The sequence below is a fragment of the Sturnus vulgaris genome, chromosome 16 (assembly GCF_052056855.1).
Source record: "Sturnus vulgaris isolate bStuVul1 chromosome 16, bStuVul1.hap1, whole genome shotgun sequence".
NCBI lineage: Eukaryota > Metazoa > Chordata > Aves > Passeriformes > Sturnidae > Sturnus > Sturnus vulgaris.
The window spans coordinates 1,215,285-1,235,524 of NC_142258.1; the positions used below are offsets into that span (position 1 = coordinate 1,215,285).

The following is a 20,240-nucleotide window of genomic DNA, read 5'->3' on the forward strand; positions in this document are numbered from 1 at the left end:
CTGCTCTCCTGTGAGCAGGTGTAGCTCAGATGGCACACACAGCCCCATCCTACAGGCACAAAAGGGGATTAAAGCCAGTAATTCCTGCTTGAGACACTCAGATGAGGAAATCTGGAGAGCTCTGAGGCTGTCCCTCAAGACACCCTCCCTCACTTTTTGTACCACTTTTTGCTAGAAAAGATTCAGACTTTGCTTTTCTGGCCAAAGATATTCAAAGAAGAGGCCTCAGCTATAGATATAAATCCTCTTGTTTTACTTATTTTACCATTTCTCCCTCTTTTCCTCAGGCCTACAAAGATCTCTTTGGTGTAAGGGGCCAAGTTTTTGGTCTAAATTTGTCCAAGTGATTAAAAAGTTCCCCCAGCATCCCAGCCTACCTTGAGGAATGAAGGCAGCACTGAAGTTGGGGAGTTCCTGAGGGAATTGAGGCGATGAGCCCCCCACAAAGCCATGCCAACAAAGAACACAGCTCCTCTCAGCAGGGCTGCATCTGCCATGTAGGACCTAAGGACAGGGGGAAGGGAAGATTCAGATCACACTACAATTATTTCAGCATACAAAGTCAATAGGAATATGCACTGTCCCAACAGGATTTCCCAGCTGTTACACATCAGAGCCTTGCACAGCAATGGACAAACATGAAAAGCAGAAAATCATTCACCACAAATTTAAACAGAGGGAAATTAAATTCAGAAATGCCCCAAATGAGCACTTCAGCAGCATAACTAGAGAGGGGATTTATTTCTAAGCACCAGGACCTTCAGCTTGATCTACTGAGGTTGGTGACTCCCCATCCATCTCACTGGGACCTTACTGAATTCCTTGGATTTGCTGGATCCTCCTCCTTTACCTGTCTTCCATGATCCTGCACATGTTGTAGATGGCACTGTGTCCCAAGTGAGTTCCCAAGAGGTTACGCATGAGCTGCAGATCAGAGAGAACACCTCAGTCCCCAATTGTTACAACACTCAGTAGCCTAAACATGGATTTCACTGGCCATGCTGCTGGAGAAAACGTGTCCTGCCTCTCCCAAGCCAGGACAGAAGCCTGTCACACCAGCTGAAACCAGGGGACAATCCCATGGACGTGACACGACTTGCACTAATGAGACGCTGATCCTGATCCCTCAATGCTTCAACAATTCTCAATTTACTCTTAAAACCAAGCTGAGACTGGTGGCAGATGTGCACAGGTATGGCTGACACTTCAGCCAGCAGGGAATTAATTAATTCATTCATTCATTCATTCATTCAAGCAGGGCTCTGACCTTCCAGCAGGGCTCACAGAGCTCCTTCACGTTGATGGTGCGGCACAGGGTGATGATGAACACGGGCAGGTTCTCCGAGGGCAGGCAGTTGTAACAAACAACTGCATCCAGGACTTGCAAGGAAATCTTTGGGAAAGGGACAGACAAAATGGTTGGACACTTCCCTGTGAATCAACCAGGTCAAATCCTCACCTGGCACACCCAGGAAATCTTCTGGAAGTCAAAAGGGATCATGATTTTTTTTTTTTTCTTTTTAAAAAGCATTGTCGATTCACTTATCAAACTGATTAATGCTCTGTTTGCTCTGGAATAACTTATTGGGGTATGAGACTTATTGGCTTACAAATAACATAATATTGCATCAGCTCTCTTGAAAGATGAGAATAAACCCAGAATCTGATGATCTGATTTTGTTTGTAAAAGTTACAAAGAACTTCAAAGCGTTCTGCAGTACTAAAAGAAACTCAGATCACTGACCTCTATGTCCATAGATGATGAAGTCTGAATGCACAAGAGGCAGATCTTGCTGTTAAGAAAGAACATTTAATTAGAATTGTTTGCTCCACATGATTTTAGGCAAATTACAAAGAGCAGAACAGTCAGGTTAATTGCCCTGTTATTTAACTCCTCACTGCCCTTCCTGTGGCAATGTTGGTGACACTCCAGGACACTGAGCTCTGCAATCTCTTTTATAAAGTTAAATGGAGACTTAAATGCAGCTCAGGTAATGCAACAGCACAGATCCTCGTGAGACTAAGCAATGCAAACACCCCAGAGAATGGGAATGGAAAAAGCACACCTAAATGTTAAACTAAAACAGATCTGAACACAAGAACTGAAAATCAAACATTTGTCAGAAATTACCTGGGACAAAACAGATCCAGATGGGGACAAAAAATATCCCAGTTGGCTGTATATTGATCTGCAACTTTCTGTGTAATTTACCAAGCAGACAGGAATTAAAAAAAACCAACTTACTGGACCATGTCAGCTACGTAGTCTTCCAGATAGCAGCTATTGAATTTCACCAGGTTCACCAAAACCAGGAGGAACTCAGAAGTCAACCCAACATCCATCCACTGTAGCACAAAATCAGCTAAAGAAGGAAAAAAAAAAAAAATCCCTGTTACAATACACCTTCTACCCAGGAATAACACCACTACATTTTTCCCTTCTCACTGGATGTCTCTGCCATGATTTATTCCCTCCAAACTGAAGAGGGGTTGGGACAATGCTCACCCAGCTCCTCCTCTAAGTAGGTGATGTATCTTCCATTCTCTGTCAGAGCCTTGAACACTTCAAGTCGTTCATGCAAATCTTCATTGGAGGGATAATCCTTAATAACCTTAAAAAAATGGGCTCTGAGGATCCCTAATCTCTCACCCTTGAAATAAAAAAGGGAAAGGGGTTAAGGCCTGGATATTATCAAAGCCTACCTCAGTAATCTTCATGCTTGAAATTATATTTTTGTTAAATCAATGCCTACTCTCTTCATAAGCATCCACCCCTGCTTTCTCAGAACACTGAAAATAACAACTTTGGGCTGATTCAGCCCCATGTTTGTGCAACAAGTTGGGAAATCTGAACAATTCCTTGTGTGCTGAACTTGGCCAGGCTAGAAGTGTCTCACACAGAACTCTTTGCATACCTGAAACATCAAAACCAGCTGCAAACTGGGACTAGGAGGTCTGGGCAAAGACCACGTAAAATCTGCTGAATTAGGCTGAACTTAACCCAAAGTATTTCCTCTTTCTCAAGAGATTTACCCCAAACCAGAACAGCTTTCTACGAGTTGTATGAAAAGTTTTGCTACGAGGTCAAACCAAGCCTTCAAATTCAAATGCTTCCTCTTCTCATTTATGAGACACAACCAAAATTACAAATACGAAGATTTTGTAGAGAAGAGCTCCCTGGTGCTTTTCCCATCTCCCCCCTGCACAAATCCCAGTTTTTAGGTCAGTGTTTATCCCCGTGGGGTTGCTGTCACCTGTCCCTGCACGATGGATTTGAGGAGGTGCAGCACGGCGTGCCTGGCCTCGGCAGGACGCTCCGGCTGCAGCATGTCAGCCACCACCTTCCACACGGCCTCCACGGCGTGCTGGGAGAGAAACAAATCCAAAAAACAAACCAAAAGCGTGAGGCAGGACAGCTCAGCTCCCTCCTGGCATCTCCAGCCAGAAGTTCCCACTGAATTCTGGCAATTCGTGACTGAGATTCAGGGGTTTCATGTCTGGAGTTGTGTGTTCTGAGGGACACTCACCCACCTGGTTGTACACCCAGATCAAGCCCAGCAGGCACCAAATCCAACCCCACACCCCAGGAACTGGAATTCCTCATCCCACACTCACTTCAAGTGGGAGTATTTATGCAGAAGCCTTCATCCAGCTACAAGATGAGTTCAAAACCAATTGGGGGCTGCTTATTAACAAGGCAGGAGGAGATAAGGAAACCCCTCAAAACATCATTTCCTATGAACTATCCTGAATATCCCCTGCATTCTCCTTCCAGGAAGGTCCAAGAAGCCCAACAGCTCCATCCCCTCTTCTCCAGAGCTGGAAGGTTGGGCAGACTAATTTCCTTTTACAGCACAAAGCAGCCTCTGGGATCACTCATTTTAAAAAGCTTTCTAAACATTATGAGTCTCTTACTATAGTTTGAGAGCTGCTGCTTAAATTTCCATCCTTCCAATACTCACTGAACACTTTGGAACTCACCTCTTCAATTTTTTTGGTTTTTGCCACTTCACAAATTTGACTGATTGCTCGTATCCTGTTACTCAATCCACACTCTATGCTCAGTTCCTGGAAAGAAATGGAGAAATAATCTAACAGTTTATCTGACCAGAAACACTTATCCACGTCTCCAAGGGGAGAAGGAATTCTGCTGTCTTTCTCCCTTTTTTTTCTATTTTCCTCCTTGTGTGCCAACTACTCTGCTTATAGACTTGTGGTACTAATTACTGGAATCAATTATTTTATTTTTCATCTCCACAGAACCATAAGGTTTTCATAAAATAGAAACAGCTCCCAGCTTGTGGAAACTGCCACCATAGAAACTTCATCAAGCTCAGACTATAAAAAAAAGAGGGGACAGGGAAATACCCTGTAACCCAACATAACAAGTATCTCTTCTCAAAGAGTGAATAACTCAAATGATAGAGCTGCAGAGTAGGTGAGTTCTACATCCAGTTCAGTAGGGAATGAGTTGAGAGATCAGGAGAGGGAATGATGGAGAGGAACTGAATGCCCAAAAACCCAGGAAAGGAGCAAGCCCTCCTGATCCCCTCAGCTGAGGTGCTCCCACCTCCACCCAATTCTCACACCTTGAGTATTTCTGCAGTGATGATAAACTCTGTCTGCTTGCCCTCCGACGACTTTGAACTTCCCCGGGATGTTCCCAGCCCCAGGAGGTTCCTGAACTTCTCCTTCAGCCCGGAATCCTTGCTCTGAGGCTTTGCCATGGCTGCCAAGCACTGAGGCCCTGCAAACACACAACAAAGAGGTCCAAGGGGAATATTGCAGCAGGAAAACCCCAATAACAGCATCACACAGGGGCTTTTCCAAAGAGCCTTTTCAAAGGTGGGAGAAGCCCAGCACTGAGGAAACACAAGGGGCTCGTGCTGCTCCTGCCTTCAGCACCTGCATCCCACAGCTCCCCAAGGAACATGGAATTATTTGGGATACTTTCCTGAGAGCTCTGAATGCTCCCTGATTTTTGCAGTATATCCACGTGCACACACTTTTTGGAGGGTGTAAGTTTGTTCCCAAGACAAAGGCCAAGCACACTGTGCTGTGCTGTCGATGTGGAACTGAGGAAGGATTTACAAATCTGAATGTTGGAACATCCAAGTGCTGCCACGGCAAGAGAAAGATGGAGCAAGAACAAGGATGGCCATCACAACAACAACCTCCAGAAAGTGTCCCACTGTCCCTTGGGGACCTGAACACATGACCCTGCACAACCCCAAACCCCTCTATCCCCATGGACATCCCATGGCCTTCCCACACCCTGGGCACAGCAATCCTGGGGATGACCACGGAGCCTGTCCCTGAATCCCAGGGGACACAGCAGGGAAACTGACACAGTGTCACCATGGGACACGGCATGGACCCAGCCCAGTGTCACCATGAGACACAGCATGGACCCAGCCCAGTGTCACCAGGGGACACAGCATGGACCCAGCCCAGTGTCACCAGAGGACATGGCATGGAAACTGACACAGTGTCACCATGGGACACAGCATGGAAACTGACACAGTGTCACCAGGGGGGCACAGCATGGAAACTGACACAGTGTCACCATGGGACACGGCATGGACCCAGCCCACCGTCCTTGGGGACACACACAGCCCCCAGCCCCGTGTCCCCAGGGACACACGGAGTGCCCGGCCCTGGGGACTCCCACAGCCCTAACGCACCCCGGGTGATGGCACATTGTCCCCCTGCCACCCCCAAACAAGCCCAGACATGCTACATCCCATCCTCAAGCCACGACATGCCAAAACCGCTTAGGGACACGCAACGGGGTCACAGCACAGCCCCCCCAAACACAGCGGGGTCACACCCCAAAACTCAAACACAATGGGGTCACAGCACAGATCCCAAACACAGCAGGGTCAGACCCCAAAACTCAAACACAGCAGGATCCCAGCACAGCCCCCAAACACAGCGAGGTCACACCCCAAAACCCAAACACAGCGGGGTCGCACCCCATAACCCAGACACAGCAAGGTCCCGGCGCGGCCCCTCTCGGGGTGCCGGCTCTCCCCATCACTCACCCCGAGCCCGGCCCGGCCCGGCCCGGCCCCGCCGCCCCCGGCCCGCTCCGCTCGGGGCCCGGTGCCGGCTCCTCCCCCGTGCAGGCCCCGCCCGTTCCGGCGGCCCCGCGTTCCCCCGGGCCCGGTAGTTTCGCGGGGCCGCCATGAGCGCGGCCCGGCCCCGGCCCGCGGCCTGCGCGGCGCTGAGGCGGCTGCGATCGGCCCGGGGCGGCGGGGGTACGGGAATGGGAATGGGGTACGGGATAAGGAATGGGGTACGGGAATGGGAATGGGGTACGGGATAGGGAATGGGGTACGGGAATGGGAATGGGGTACGGGATAGGGAATAGGGTACGGGAATGGGGTACGGGAATGGGAATGGGGTACGGGATAGGGGGTACGGATAGGGAATGGGGTATGGGAATGGGGTACGGGGTACGGGAATGGGAATGGGGTATGGGAATGGGGTACGGGATAGGGAATGGGGTACGGGAATGGGAATGGGGTACGGGAATGGGAATGGGGTACGGGATAGGGGGTACGGATAGGGAATGGGGTATGGGAATGGGGTACGGGGTACGGGAATGGGAATGGGGTACGGGAATGGGGTATGGGAATGGGGTACGGGATAGGGAATGGGGTACGGGATAGGGAATGGGGTACGGGAATGGGAATGGGGTACGGGAATGGGAATGGGGTACGGGATAGGGAATGGGGTACGGGATAGGGGGTACGGATAGGGAATGGGGTACGGGGTAGGGAGTACGGACAGGAAATGGGAATGGGAGAACGGACAGGGAATGGGGAATATGGACAGGAGATGGGGTACGGGACAGGGATTGGGGTATGAACAGGATCGAGAGTATGAGACAGGGATCGTGGCTTCCTGGGGGTGCAGGAAAAGGGGATCGGGACACGGGGTGTGTAGGAGAGGGCAAATTGCTGATTCTGGGAAGGGGGATCGGGGCTGTGCTGGGCACAGGGAGCGGCTGGGGCTGCACCAGGGGCCTGGCCTGGCTGGGGACAGGGGCTGGGTGTCCTTGTCACATCCCCCTCGGAGCTGTCCTGGTGTGGGGCTGCACCTTCAGCAGCCTCACCTGTGTTTGGGACAGTGTCCCCATGGTGTGACATGTCACCTCACTGTTGCCATTTGTCTCCCAGGTCCTTCTGCCCTCCTTTGTCCCTTGCTGGCTCTGCTTGAGACTGGGGGATGTGCAGTGTTTGGGTTGGGACTCAGGGGAGGGAACTCGCCCTGGTCAGGGTCCCCTGGGTGCTTGGTGGGGCTCTGTGAGGGCATCTTTCCTAAATGCTGGAATCTCTGCCACCCTGTGCAGGGAGCCAGATCCAGGGCACTCCCAGCATCCCGAGGAAGATCAGGAGGAGGAAGAGCCTGGCCATTGCCTATGAGCCGGGGCAGGGTGATGGGGCCGAGCCCCCGAGGGTGCCCTGGGAGCCACGGGACTGGCGGGAGCAGCTGGAGCGAATCCGGGAGATGAGGAGGAGCAGGGATGCTCCTGTGGATGAGATGGGAGTGCAGAAGTGCTACGACAGCAGTGCACCTCCACAGGTAACAGCATTCCCACAGGGAACAGCATCCTGCTGCCAGCTCCAGCAGGCACAGGAAAACACAGCCTCCCTCATCCTCCTGCTGCCCCTGGATCTGTCCCACTTGGGATGTTTCCAGGGCTGGATCAGGATCCTGGGCTGGGATTGGTCCCAGTGATAAATGTGAGGGGCAGTGCTGCTTTTGGAGCAAGCTGGCAGGGCGTGAAGCCACGTTCCTTTTTTTCCTTAAAAATCTTTGTAAGAGTCCAAGGGAAGTATCCAGCAGGGTGGCTGTGGAATGCAGAGGAACGTGGGGAGCACCCCTGGGCAGGCTTGGAGGAGCAGTGGAGTGGAAATGTGGGAATCACAGAATCTCAGAATTGTTAGGGTTGGAAGTGACTTTGGAGACCAACAACTCCAACCCCGTGGACCTGGAGCAGCAGGAGCCTCTGGAGTGGGAATGTGGGGATCATCCAGAGGAGCAGCAGGACCTGCTGGGCTCTGAGGGAGGGGTCAGGAGGACACAGCTGGACAGTCTTGGCACATGGAATGCTGTCCTTGTTGCTGGCATCCTGCCCTGGGCTTGGATCCTTGGGGAGAAGGATGAGCTCTGACCCCAGACCCAGAGAACATCACACGCTCTCAGCCACGTGGGCTGGCAGCTGTGGGGCCAGGGGACCATGCAGCACACGGAAATAGCTTCTCTTCCCTGGGGAAAACGGGTTGTTGCTTCCAAGAAAAAGTGGATGTTGTAACCCTCAGCTCCTCACACCATTTTCTTCTACCATGAGAATTATCTAGCTTCCATGCACTCAGGGATTTTTCCTGGTGCACCTGTGTTTTTGTAAACTTTGTAGTTGAGCTGGAGGGAGGATTGTGTCCCATGTTATCCCAGGTCATTTTGGGTTAGTTGCATCATCCTCCTCACTCTGATGTGACGGAATCACATCTGGGGAGAAGGAATTGGGAAATAGGAGGTGATGGCCTGGCTAAACCCTGCCTGGCAGCAGCAGAGGAGTTCCTGGGATTTGTCCTTCTTCTCCCAGTCTCTGTCATCCCAGTTCTTCAGATTTGGTTCCCTGAGGAGCTCACTGGAGCCAGACATCCAGTTCCTACTGTAGCCTAGTGGGAAAGGGTTGGGATTTTCAAAGGTTGCTCAGAGCAGAAGTTGCATGAAATACCATTTTGGGATTTTCAAAAGCTGCTTAGAATAGAAGTTGCATGAAAAATCATTGGGCGTTTGTCCTTGTGCATCCTGTGGCTCTCCTGAGAATGCCATCCTCAGGAAAAGCTTTGTCCAGCCCTTTGTGGCTCAGCGCTGGCATTTGGAGTGAGATCCCTGTCCTCTCACAGATACTGAGAGCTGAGCTTGAAGGTGTTCCTTTTCTCCCTTCACTGTGTGGTGGATTTAAAAGCTCACGGATTATTCCTGTTGCAGCCTTCCAGTCTCTTGGAGCCGCATAGGACTGAAGGGTGCGAGCACACCCTGCACTGAGCGAGGTGCTGGATCCTCCCAGATCCTGCCAGGGTGTCTCAGTGTCCCTTTTGTCCCCAGGTCATGCGTTACCAGGTGCTGCTGGCCCTGATGCTGTCCAGCCAGACCAAGGACCAGGTGACCAGTGCTGCCATGCTGCGGCTGCGCCAGCGCGGCCTCACCGTGGACAGCGTGCTGCAGATGGACGAGGAGACCCTGGGACAGATCATTTATCCCGTGGGCTTCTGGAGGGTGAGTGTGGGATGGCCACACAAACACACAGGAACCCCCTGTGTCCTTCTTGTGGGCAGCTCTTCCCGTGGAGTCAGGCTAAAAGCTGGATTTTACACCAATTTTGTATTGCCAGCAAGATGAGATTCTTGGCTGCAAGGCCTGGAGCGTTCAGGGAGGTTGGAGCTCCCAGCTCTCAGCATTTTGATTTCCAGTAGAAGGATTTGATTTCCAGGCTCTGTCTCCTGCACAGCTGCCATGTGTGGCCTCACCTGTAACACACACTCAGGAATGGTTGGTTTTCTGGGCTGTGTGTGTGTTTTCCCTGTGTTGGAGGGCAGCTTGGATTGTGTGCCTTTCCCCTTGGTTTTCCAGAACAAGGTGAAGTACATCAAGCAGACCACAGCCATCCTGAAGCAGAAGTATGGGGGTGACATCCCAAGCACTGTGGAGGAGCTGGTGCAGCTGCCAGGAGTTGGGCCCAAAATGGCTCATTTGGCCATGCACATTGCCTGGGACAGTGTGGCTGGCATAGGTAACTTGGACCATCCCTCTCCTAAATCCCAATCCATTCCCCAGGCAGAGGGGAAGCACTGGTAACATCCCTTTGGTTCATACTTTGCAGAGTATTTGGGTGGAGGAATGATGTGACCCTCAGCCACTCACTCAGTGAGTTGTAGGATTTAAGCAGCTGCTGTTTCTCCCCAGATTTAATAGCAGAAATTCCCAAGGGAATTCACTGCCCTGGGGAACTGGTGCCAGATGGGGCTGGACCATCACCTGCAGGGCCCCTGGGGACAGATTAGTATTCCTAAAGAATGTGCTGCTTGATGGAAGAGCCTGGGAAAGCCAGGATGAGCGAGTGGGTGGGAGCTGGATCCTGCAGCCCCTCTGGTGACCATCAGCTGGACAGGCCATGGCCCCTGCCCTGCATCCAGCAGCCCTTGGGCTCTGTTGTTCTCCTGCTGTGGGGGAGGGAAGTCCAGAGGCAGCCAGACCAGCCAAGTGTTTTCCAGAGAATTGTGTGCTCGGTTTTGATTCGGGAGGCAAGGCTTAGTCTTCCTGTTTACAGCAATTTCCTGGGTTTTGCCCAATTAGCCCCAGAGACAGGTTTATCACTGCTGATCTAACAATAATACACTTTGCACTCAGAGCTTTTGAGCTCAAAGCAGATTATAAACACTGCTCTAAGCCTCCCAAGCCCTCTCTGCTGGTGGGTATTATGAAATGTGTTTTCCATGCGGGCAAAGGAAGGGGCAGAGATCACGATTTGCGTAATTTCAGCTGAAACTCCAGGAGGATGAGAATGTGCAGAGGGAGCTGGGGCCAGGCTGCCCTGTGCCTGCTCCAGCGAGCAAGGGAACCCTGGGGGAGAGGCTGTGTGATCCTGGGGAGAGACACCCACCCCAAATGCTTTTGGCTCCAGGCCTGGGAAGAAAATGTTTGTGTTTGGAGTGAGCCTCCACTCCCGTTCCACCCTGCTGCTCCTGCTGCCCTGGGCCTGCTGGCTGTCACAGGCAGCTTTGGCTCTGCTCTCTCCGTTCAGGTGTGCCTGTCCCACCTAAACTCTGGGCTCTCCCTCCCCAGCTGTGGACACCCACGTGCACAGGATCTCAAACAGGCTCAAGTGGGTGAAGAAGGAGACCAAGTACCCCGAGGAGACTCGGGTGGCACTGGAGGAGTGGCTGCCCAGGTGAGCCCTGAGCCACGTCTGCACAAAATCCCGCCTGGGGCAGTTTCAGGGACTGCATTTTGGCTCCTTCCTCTTCCCAGGGTTGCAGTAGCTGCAAGTGTTTCCCCTCTGCCAGAGCTACAGCAGCATCTCACCTGTGTGGTGGTTCTGTTGCTGTCAGATGGATCAGTCACCACCAGTGGAACCCTTGATCCCCGATTTTTGCCTTGCCAAATTCACTGACCCAAGCCAGGTGCTTTTCCACACAGGGCCTTGCTGAGCCCAGTGGCCACAGCAGCATCAGCCCAGGGCTGGATCCTGGCCTTCACTGGTGCTGAATTTTCAGTCTCAAACAGCAGCTGACACGTACACGGGCACATCTCCACACCTGGCACTGCTCCCCCCCAGCTCAGCAGGACCAGGAAGGCTTGGGAGGGCTGGGACTCAGCTCCAGGGGAAGCCAGGAGGAATAGGCAGAAGGGGAAGGTGATCCCTTTTAACAGCACAGGCTGTTCCTCACCCCTTCCAAGCAGCTGCAGGGCAACACTGCTGTTTCTCCTCTCACCAGGGACCTCTGGAAGGAGATAAACTGGCTCCTGGTGGGCTTCGGGCAGCAGACCTGCCTGCCTGTGAACCCTCGCTGCAGCCAGTGCCTCAACCAAGACATTTGCCCAGCTGCCAAGAGACTCTGAGGGATCATCCAGCCTTTGGAGAGCCACAAAGCTGCTTGGGCTGAGCCCTGCTAAAGCTGGGCCTGGCACAGGGCTGGCAGTGTGACTGCAGGGGACAAGAGCCTGCTGCAGCAGCTCCAGGGAACAGCCACTGGCAAGGACTCAGCTCTCCAGAGGAAGAAGGGGCTTTGAGAGGCAGCAATCCTGCTGGGCCAGAGCTGAAGGCTCCAGGCTGGGTGAATGGCTGAGCACAGCCCAGCTGTGCCACACTGAGTCACTGGAGAGAAAAGCTTTGTCCTCAGGGACGTGCTGCTGCTTGTAAATACTCGTTTAATAAAGGTTGTGAGGGGTTTTTTTTTGCACCCACGAGGTTTGCTGGCATTTGTGTGACATTGGCTGAGGGGAGGAGAAGGTGGGTGACCTCAACAAGGCTGAACCATGGCAACGTGCCCAGCCCTGCCACACAGCCAGGTGTGCTGCCAACAGGACGAGAGCTGTGCCAGGGGACATCCAGGGTGGACAGCAGGAGAAATTTCTGCATGGAAAAGGTTGTTCAACACTGGAAGGGGCTGCTCAGGGAAGGCCTGGACTTGACACTAAGTGCTCTGGGCTGGGGACAAGACGGGGATGGGGCACAGGTTGAACTCGATGATCCTGGAAATCTTTTCCAGCCTTGGTGATCCTGGGATTCTGAGGTGCAGCTGAAGCATTCCCAAGCCAGGAGCAGAGGGAATCAGGGCCTGGATCAGTGACCTCTGGGTCCTGGCAGCAGGACAGGGGGTGATGCACAGCAGGGCCACTCCGTGTGTGCCCCAAGGGCTCCAGCAGCCAGGGGAGCCAGGCTGTGTCCCCAGGAGCTGACACAGGGACACCATCACCCCTGCGTTTTGTTCTTCAAAGAAAGGGCAGTGCCGACTTCATTGTGGAGCTTCAAAGGCGTCATTCCAGCTCCTCTTTAAAGAGGCCAGGGAGGAAGCAAAGTTTACAATGTGCTAAAGGGCTGCAATTCCGCTCTGGGCTCCCTCCCTGAGCAGCTGAGGAAGGAGCAGATAAGTGCTGGGTACATGGCAAACCAAGTTTATTACTGACATTACCGTGTGTACATGGTGGGTTTGCAATGCTGCTGACAGCCTTAGACTTTATTGATTTTTCTTTTCCGAGTTAAATGTACAGGAACTGAATAATTACTACTGAGCTACAAGATGTCAGGAATGCAGTAATGCTTCAACCAGGAGCAGTTTCCACGGACTAAGAGATTAAGATTTTCAATTTTACCAACACGGATTTGCACACCTGATTTCTTTTGATCTACATTCAACACTACACAAAGTGGTTTGTTTTTTTTTTCTTCCTCCCCCTCCTCAACTGCAGCAGTGTTGGATGAGAAATAGGGTGTTTTACACCAGGTCTATGGGGTGTTTACACCAGGTCTGTGCTCTCTGACTGCATCGGAATGTCCTGGGAATGCTCTGCCCTGCACAGCCCGGGCGCTGCTGGGGTTTGGCAACACGGGCACGGGAAGCAACGTGCACACCATGGAAAAGAAGGAATCCTTCCAAACGCTACCCAGAGAGAGAAGACAGTATTTTGGGGGACAAAAAGAGAGCAGGTAATTTGAAGTGGCATGGGGAAGAGGTGTCTTGTTAATGGCAGAGCCCCGAGGGCAGGCGGCCTCTCCACGTCCCCCATCACCCCAAACACCTCCACCAGTTCCTCTCCAAAGTCATTATTTTCAACCTGTTCAGCCCATCAACAATCCTAAAAGATAACTTTCCTAAAGAGAACTCATCTCCTTCACCCCTGAGGCTCTCCACACTCTCCTGCCAGCAGCAGAAGGCCACAGGCACCAGCTGCTCCCCAGGGAAGCCAAACACCCTGTGCTGAGCCCCAGCCCACTGCTGAGGAGAGCAGAGAATGGGATAAGGCACCTTTTAGCTCCAGAATTTGGGAATACCTTAGGAAATCCGTGCAGAGCTGTTCCCACATCCCGTAGCACTCTGAGCACCCAAGGGTTTTATGCCAGGAGGGCTGGAGTGAGGCAGGGCACAGCCACAGCTCTGTGTTCACGCCTCATCCACGGCCGGCTGAGTGCTGCTGTTTGCCTTTTCAGCTGGGAAAAGTGGCTTGGTGTTCCCAGTTCCTTCCCACAGCGGGGCTGGGATTGCTGCTGGAGCCTGGGAGGGGAGTGGGACAACCCCAACCCTGCCCTGGAAACTCAGCTCTGCTACCTGGGAGAGCTGAGCCACCTTCACTCACACAGCCAAAGGCAGCAATAAAGAGCTTAAATGGACTTAATCTGTAATGCTTTAAAGACACACTCTGAACTCTGAGAGTGGGGCTTTGGAGGAGGCCACAGGAAGCCAAAGGTGCTGCTCAATCCATCACAGCAGTGCCTGCTCCATCTCCAGCCCCGTTTGGAGGATGTCCTTCCAACGGGGACACTCCTGGGCTGGGGACACCAAACCCCAGCCCAGGTGGGACCTGGACCAGCCCCATTCCCCAGTGCTGAGTCTCAGTCAGGGCTGCATCCCTGTGCTCCCTCCTGGAAGCAGATGTTGGGTCATCTCCACTTCCAGGTCTGTCCAAAGAGTTTTTGTAGCATCTCGTGGTTCTCATCTTCGTGCTCCGTGGGGCAGGACTGGCCCTGCTCCCTCCTTCCCCTGCCACATTCACGGCTGCAGGTGGGGAGAGCTGTGCCCTTTATGTTTGGGATTTGGTTTTAAACCCCAGCCTCTCCCCTCTGCAGAGCTGTTTGGGGTGAAAAATGAGCTTTTACTGCCCGAGGCAGGAGCTGCTGATGGGGAGGGAGGTTCCTAAATAACTGGAAACACATGGAACTTCATTAAAAAAAAAAAAAAAAAAGAAAAAACAAACCAACAAAACAAACGTTTTTGCTTCAATAGCAAAGCCAACGAACAATTTCCAGCCACAGTCCATTTTCCCATGGTGGGAGTAGCAAATGCTGGGCATGGGGAGCTGGGCAGGGGTCCCTGGCACCCCCATCCTGCAGGCATCCACCACGAGCCATGAGATGTTTCCACAGGGGCACAGGGCATCCCATGGGGCTCAGTCTGGGACACCCACAAAGCCAAAACACTCCACATAAAAAGTACAAAAAAAAAAAAAAAAAAAAAAAAAAAGTAACAGAAGCCTAAATGATGCAAGTAAGAAACAAGAGTTAAAATTCTTCCAGTCCTTTCTCATAGGAACAGGGGACGGTGGGCAGCCAGAGCCAGGCTCAAGAGCAAGCAAGAAAAGGAGCTTTGGTCACATTTGTCTTATGAGAATCGCTGGTGAGTAACAATAATAATAATAATAATAACAATAATAACAATAATAATAAAAAATAAAAATAAAAAGGACTTTAAAATACGCCTCGTAAAAGCAACCAGTGAAGAGCAGAGCACAAAGCATCTCACGTGGACACCGAGGACAGGGCGTAGGCACCTCAGAAATGTCCGAGCTGGCTCCAGCAGGGCTCAGAAATTGCTGAAAATCTCCCGTTTCTTGTTCCAGTCCATCTGCGGCGCTCGTTTCTTCACACGCTTGGCCCTCACCTTCTCCTTGGCCTCGGCAGCCGTGGGACTCAGGCTCAGCCCACTCTCCTCAAACGGGTCCTTCTTGTCCGTGTCTCCGTCCTGCAAGGGGAGGGACAAAGCTGTCAGCACTCCCACACCCCTGCTGCCCATCCCCACAGCCTCTCCTGGCAGCCCTGAGCTTGGAAAAGCCTCCGGGATCATCCGGTCCAAGCTCGATGCCCGCCTTGTCACCAGCTCAGAGCACCGAGTGCCACATCCAGGTGTTCCTCTGGGGCACCTCCAATGCCCAACAAGCTCTCCCATGAAGGATTTCCTCCAGCCTGCTGGCTTAGGTTGCAATACAGGGGATGTGACCAAAAGTTTGGATTCTATCACCATCTGTTGAAATCAGCTGGGGCAGTGATCCTGATCTCTGTGGGAAATATTCTGTGCTAATGGAACATCTGATAAAAGCAGGGGGGCAGTGTTCTCCATGGGAGATGTCTGCTGTTAATGGGACAGCTGTTAAACCAGCTGGGGCAGGGATTTTTTGGGGCAGGGATTGGATCAGGACATTGGATCAGGACATGGATCAGGGATTGGATCAGGACATGCATTATTCCATGCCCAGGGGACATTGGCAGGTTGCAGGTGTTCAGCCACAGCTGCTGCCCGAGAGGCTTTGGGGCTGGAGGTGCTCAGAGGGGCCACTCTGTGAGCCAAATGTGAGCACTTGGTGCTGTCACATTCCTGCTCCCAAATGCCCTGGGGCAGGGGACAGCACAGCAGAGACCCCACGGGACACCTGCACAGAGATTTTGCTCTATTTATAGCAGAATCTTGTGCTGAAGATAAATTTTTGAGCACTTTGTAAATCCCCTACTTCTTAATACAAATCCCCACCTCTTATTTTAAGAGGAAAAAACCTGAATGCCAGTGTTGACTTTTGGTTGTCACTTCACCTTGCCCAACAAGTTTTTGTCCCTTTCCAGTGTTGAGCCATGCCACAGAAACCCCTTCAGCCCAGCCTGTCACCAAAAACAACTCCTCCCCTCCTTAAACACTGTGATAAATTCACTGTGCTCCAAACTAAAAAAAAAAAAAACAAACTTTTTTTTTTTTTTTTTTTTTTTAGCCTGCCCTGGTCCTGCTAGCAGCACTTGAGCCTCACAGTTCTGCTCCTCACAGATCCCCAGCCTTGCTGAAGCTCAGCAGTGTAATTACACCTCAGATCTCAAATCCTGCAGACATCCTTTCACCTCCCAAATTATCCAAGTAGGAATCACTACCCAAGAAGGTGCCAGTGAACACCCACAGTGCAAGGGATGAGAGAAAAGCCTGGATTTTGGTTGCTGGGTGAGTGAAGTGAACCCAAGTCTGGGAGATAAACTGAAAACTCATGAATATACAGCACTGTGAGGCAGGACTGTGCCCAGCCCAAGCTGTAAAAGGGACAGGCAGTGTTTGGGCTTTTTACCTCTGATTCCTTCCCAGGACTCTGCAGGTCACTGTGAGATGAAGATGTGGATCCTCCATTCAGCTGGAGGAAAGGAAAATGTCAGTGTGGTTTGTGGCAGACAGAGTCAAACACAAGAAATCCCCAGGCAGAGCAATTCCAGGGGTGGAACTGAGCCTGGAGGGGATGGTCCAGCTCAGGGGACCCTGCACAGCTCCCTGGGACAGAACTGGGGCATTGCCACCTCCTCCTCTCTCCCTGCCATTAAACAGGGCTGAAATTGGCCTTGTTCAACCTCTAAATTAAAGCTCTAGTGGAGACTAATTAAAACAGGCAGCAGCAGTAAAGCTGAGCTAAATGAGCCTTGGGGATTTGAGCTCACCTGGCACAGGTGGGAGCCAGGGAAAGACCCTGATCCCTCCTGGTCACTCCAACACATCCCCCCAGGGATGCTGCTCTGGGCTATTGGTGCTTTGGGGTTTAGCTTTTACATTTTTCAGAATCTCTGCTGCTCGGTGTGTAACTCTGACATTTCATGTGAGGTGTTAGTGAGTTCTCTACAGAGTATTTAGACAAAACAATTCCTTTCCAGCTGGAGAATCAAGGACAACTGGTACCCAAAAATTAGAAACAATGGCTAAGGGAAGGGGGAAAATCAGGGGGCTGAGACTTCCTAGACTGGGGCTGTGGTTGGATAATTGACCCCAAGATGTAGATGAACTTATCTTATAAAAAACTTATAAAACTTTTAAAAGTGTAATAACTCGTGACCAGGATCCATTTTGGATTTAATTTGGGTGCAGCCTTGGCCAGGCTCTTGCACTGCCCAAGGTGTTTCCTTTTAATAAATTCCTAATTTATTCCTCTCAATAAATTCCTATTTTATTCCTTTTGCTCTGTCTAGTCCCTGCTCCAGCTCAGCCTTTCCAGACATCACTATCCCCAGGGGGGCAGGTGAGGACTCACCTGAGTCTGTGCAGATCCGTTTGTCATGGGCTGGGGTACCACACCTGGACAGAATAAACCCAGAAAACACCCAGTGAGAACCCTCAGCTGGGATTGCAGCCCCAGGTCCCTGCAGAGCATCCTCAGCACCATCACCTGCCACCCACCCCACCCCACCCCAGCACTACCTGCAGAACACTCCCCCCCCCGGCCTTTTTTTTTTTTTTTTTTGACCATTAGTTTGTTTTCAGAAGTTCTTTAATCAAAAATCTTCAAAGTCAACTCAAAAATCTTCATCAAAATCAGCATCATGGTGTTGTCACAACAGTGTCTGGCACAGAACCCTCTCTCCAGGCACTCTGGAATTTTATTTTTTTTTTGCTCACTTCCAATTATTTACTCTAACAATAGCCCACACAATGGCAAATTTTATGCATTTAAGCTGCCAGTCACCACGATCAAGTCATTGCCCCAGGCATTACCATGTCTCACTGTCCCAGACTAACAGATGTGTTAATTGGGACAGGATTAATAACTGAATTATGTCAAGCATGGATGCTTTCCCTAGGGACTGACTGGGGGCTGCATCACTACAGACTGCAGGGATTTCTGGGGCAAAGCAGAAAAATAAACCTAAATCGTGATTTTGAGAGTGTGCTGGTGCAAAAACCTCCTCAAATATTTTATTGCAGTGAATTTTGGAATCGTGTTGAGAGTAGGATAAGCTCTGAGCAATGGGCATCAGAAGAGTCAGCTCACACAGAAGTGATGTTTATGTCTCTGATATCATAAGCAGCTAAATTTCAAATTAATTAAATGAAAAACAAGCTTCAGATGGCAAGGAATAGAAAAATGGGACCGGACTTCAAAAACAAATTAGCCATATCTAGAAACATTTAATCTAAAAAAAGCCACTCATTGGCTTAAAGGTTGAGGTGCTCAGGATGAGCTGCAAGGCTTGGAAAGTGTCAGCTTGAGGACAAAGTAATAATAATAATAATAATAATAATAATAATAATAATAATAATAATAATAATAATAATAATAATAATAATAATAATAATAATATTTCTTCTTAGCCTGCAAAGAGCAGAATTTACCAGAGCCCTTTGGCACCAAGGCAGGTGCCAGGCAGACCCAACTCCTGCTCCCTGGAGCACCCAGCCACCCTCCCCAGGGCTCTGTCCCCTCCCAGAACAAGGGCTCCTTTATGGCAGTGCCAGCACAAAGCTGGCTCCTCCTCGGAGCATCTGACACCCTGTGGCTCCCCAGCATTGTCTGACCCCATTTCTGGGGACAAATCTGCCCATTGAGCATCCTGGGAATCAGATAAGGAACAGCTGTGCTGGGAAACAGAGCTGCCCATTGAGCTGGGGACAGGCCAGCCTGGGAGCCTGCAGTGGGGCAGGTTGGGGAGTGGATGAGCAGCTTTTCCTGCCAGGTTTCAGCAGAAAAAAAACACCAAAAAAAACCCAAAAAAAACCCCAAATATTTCCTGCACTGGCCACGCTGTGATCAGCCAGCGTGGAGCCCTTCCCTCTGCACAGGGACTCTGCAGGTGCCCACAGGCTCCTCCACGGGAGCAAAGAGCAATCAGGGAAGCAGAAAATCGTGGAGTGATTCTTAGAGCTCAGCCAGTCCCACCTGCTATTAGAACAGGCTGCTCCAAGCCCTGCTCAGCCTGACTTTGAAGGCTCCCCCCAAAAAATCCCACCACACCTCGGTGCCAGCGAGTTCCAGAGTTAATTATTCACCGTGCAAAAGCAACCCAGTGGTTTTTTTTGGCTGGCCCGAGGGTGCGTTCTCACTGTTTATAAATAGCTGGGTGGTGCTCAGGAAACTACTGAGGGATGAGACAGGAGGGAAATGTGACTCTGCTGAGATCCCACCCTGGCACTGTGAGTCATGGGGTCACCCACCCTGCCAGGGCAAGGTCTCACCTTTGCTGTGCTCCTCCGTGGGGGTCACCCCCAGCTTCTTGAAGTATTCATCCGTCTCGGGGTCCACCACCAGCAGCCTGGCCTCGCTCTCCCTGGATTTGATGTGGGACACGACCTCCGAGTGCCGCAGCCCCTCCACGTTGATCCCGTTCACCTGCAGAGCCACGGCATCACAACCCAAACCTGAGAGGCTGCTCCTGGCTCCCAGACCCTCCTCTCTCCCTAAAACGGGGGATTTTCCTTTTTTTTTTTTTATTCCTGTTGGGATGATAGGAAGGCTGCAGGCGTTTTCCTTCCCCCTCTCCATAGGCTCCTAAGTCCTCTCAGCGCCCCTGCCAGAGCATCCTCTCACCTTTCTGCATCCCAAACACATCCATGGGGAATCACAGACCCCAGGCTCTCACCAAAACTCTCTGCCTGCCCTCTGTGGTGCTGTCAAGCCCAGCCTTCCCCTTGGATGTGCCCAGGAATCTCACAGTGGGCACAGACAGTGGGCTGGGTGGATCCCTGTGGCATCACCGTGCCATCCTTCATCCCTCCGCGATGGAAAACCGTGGATTTTGGTGCCCTGATGGGCGAGTCCCTGTGCCTGGTGCATGGATTCATCTCTCCCTGCCCTGCCTGTGAGCCAGGACCTAAAGGGAACGTGATCCTGCTCCCCATTGTTCCCTGCAGAGAGGGGACAATGGTGACTCAGGACATTGTTGGGTGGGAATGAATCACCCTTTGTCCCACCGGGAATGACCCCACAGCCTCAGCACGACC

The 20,240-nt window shown here is 51.5% G+C and overlaps 3 protein-coding genes across 10 annotated transcripts in view; 1 reads left to right on the top strand and 2 right to left on the bottom strand.

Moving 5' to 3' along the window:
- The window catches only part of TSC2 (TSC complex subunit 2), a 33,725-nt gene extending 27,606 nt beyond the window's left edge, over positions 1–6,119 (bottom strand). For 2 of the 4 annotated variants that reach the window (XM_014886410.2, XM_014886412.2), the window contains exons 1-10: positions 6,045–6,119; positions 4,590–4,747; positions 3,982–4,068; positions 3,255–3,365; positions 2,507–2,651; positions 2,246–2,363; positions 1,745–1,793; positions 1,268–1,393; positions 851–924; positions 378–504 (exon numbers count right to left, since the gene is read on the bottom strand). In XM_014886410.2, the coding sequence (XP_014741896.2) occupies positions 378–504; positions 851–924; positions 1,268–1,393; positions 1,745–1,793; positions 2,246–2,363; positions 2,507–2,651; positions 3,255–3,365; positions 3,982–4,068; positions 4,590–4,727 (975 nt within the window). In that variant the 5' untranslated portion in view covers positions 4,728–4,747; positions 6,045–6,119. The remainder of the gene's footprint in view (positions 1–377; positions 505–850; positions 925–1,267; positions 1,394–1,744; positions 1,794–2,245; positions 2,364–2,506; positions 2,652–3,254; positions 3,366–3,981; positions 4,069–4,589; positions 4,748–6,044) is intronic. The other 2 variants (XM_088174188.1, XM_088174187.1) reach the window with 1 other exon arrangement.
- Positions 6,120–6,139: 20 nt separating this feature from the next.
- On the top strand, positions 6,140–11,978 carry NTHL1 (nth like DNA glycosylase 1). Of its 2 annotated transcripts, none has more exons than XR_015807156.1 (6): positions 6,140–6,260; positions 7,358–7,590; positions 9,124–9,294; positions 9,649–9,808; positions 10,820–10,966; positions 11,514–11,978. XR_015807156.1 is itself a non-coding variant. In XM_088174193.1 (6 exons), the coding sequence occupies exons 1-6, from the start codon at positions 6,188–6,190 to the stop codon at positions 11,635–11,637; spliced, it is 867 nt and encodes a 288-aa protein (XP_088030319.1). In that variant the 5' UTR covers positions 6,143–6,187; the 3' UTR covers positions 11,638–11,978. The 2 variants fall into 2 exon arrangements, 1 of the variants encoding a protein (XP_088030319.1); XM_088174193.1 differs by having other exon boundaries at positions 6,143–6,260; positions 10,861–10,966.
- A 699-nt stretch (positions 11,979–12,677) lies between these two features.
- Positions 12,678–20,240, bottom strand: part of NHERF2 (NHERF family PDZ scaffold protein 2) — a 31,846-nt gene continuing 24,283 nt past the window's right edge. For 3 of the 4 annotated variants that reach the window (XM_014886415.2, XM_088174191.1, XM_088174192.1), the window contains exons 4-7: positions 19,476–19,629; positions 17,557–17,600; positions 16,612–16,674; positions 12,678–15,254 (exon numbers count right to left, since the gene is read on the bottom strand). In XM_014886415.2, coding sequence (XP_014741901.1) covers positions 15,096–15,254; positions 16,612–16,674; positions 17,557–17,600; positions 19,476–19,629 — 420 coding nt within the window. In that variant the 3' untranslated portion in view covers positions 12,678–15,095. The remainder of the gene's footprint in view (positions 15,255–16,611; positions 16,675–17,556; positions 17,601–19,475; positions 19,630–20,240) is intronic. The other variant, XM_088174190.1, reaches the window with a different exon arrangement.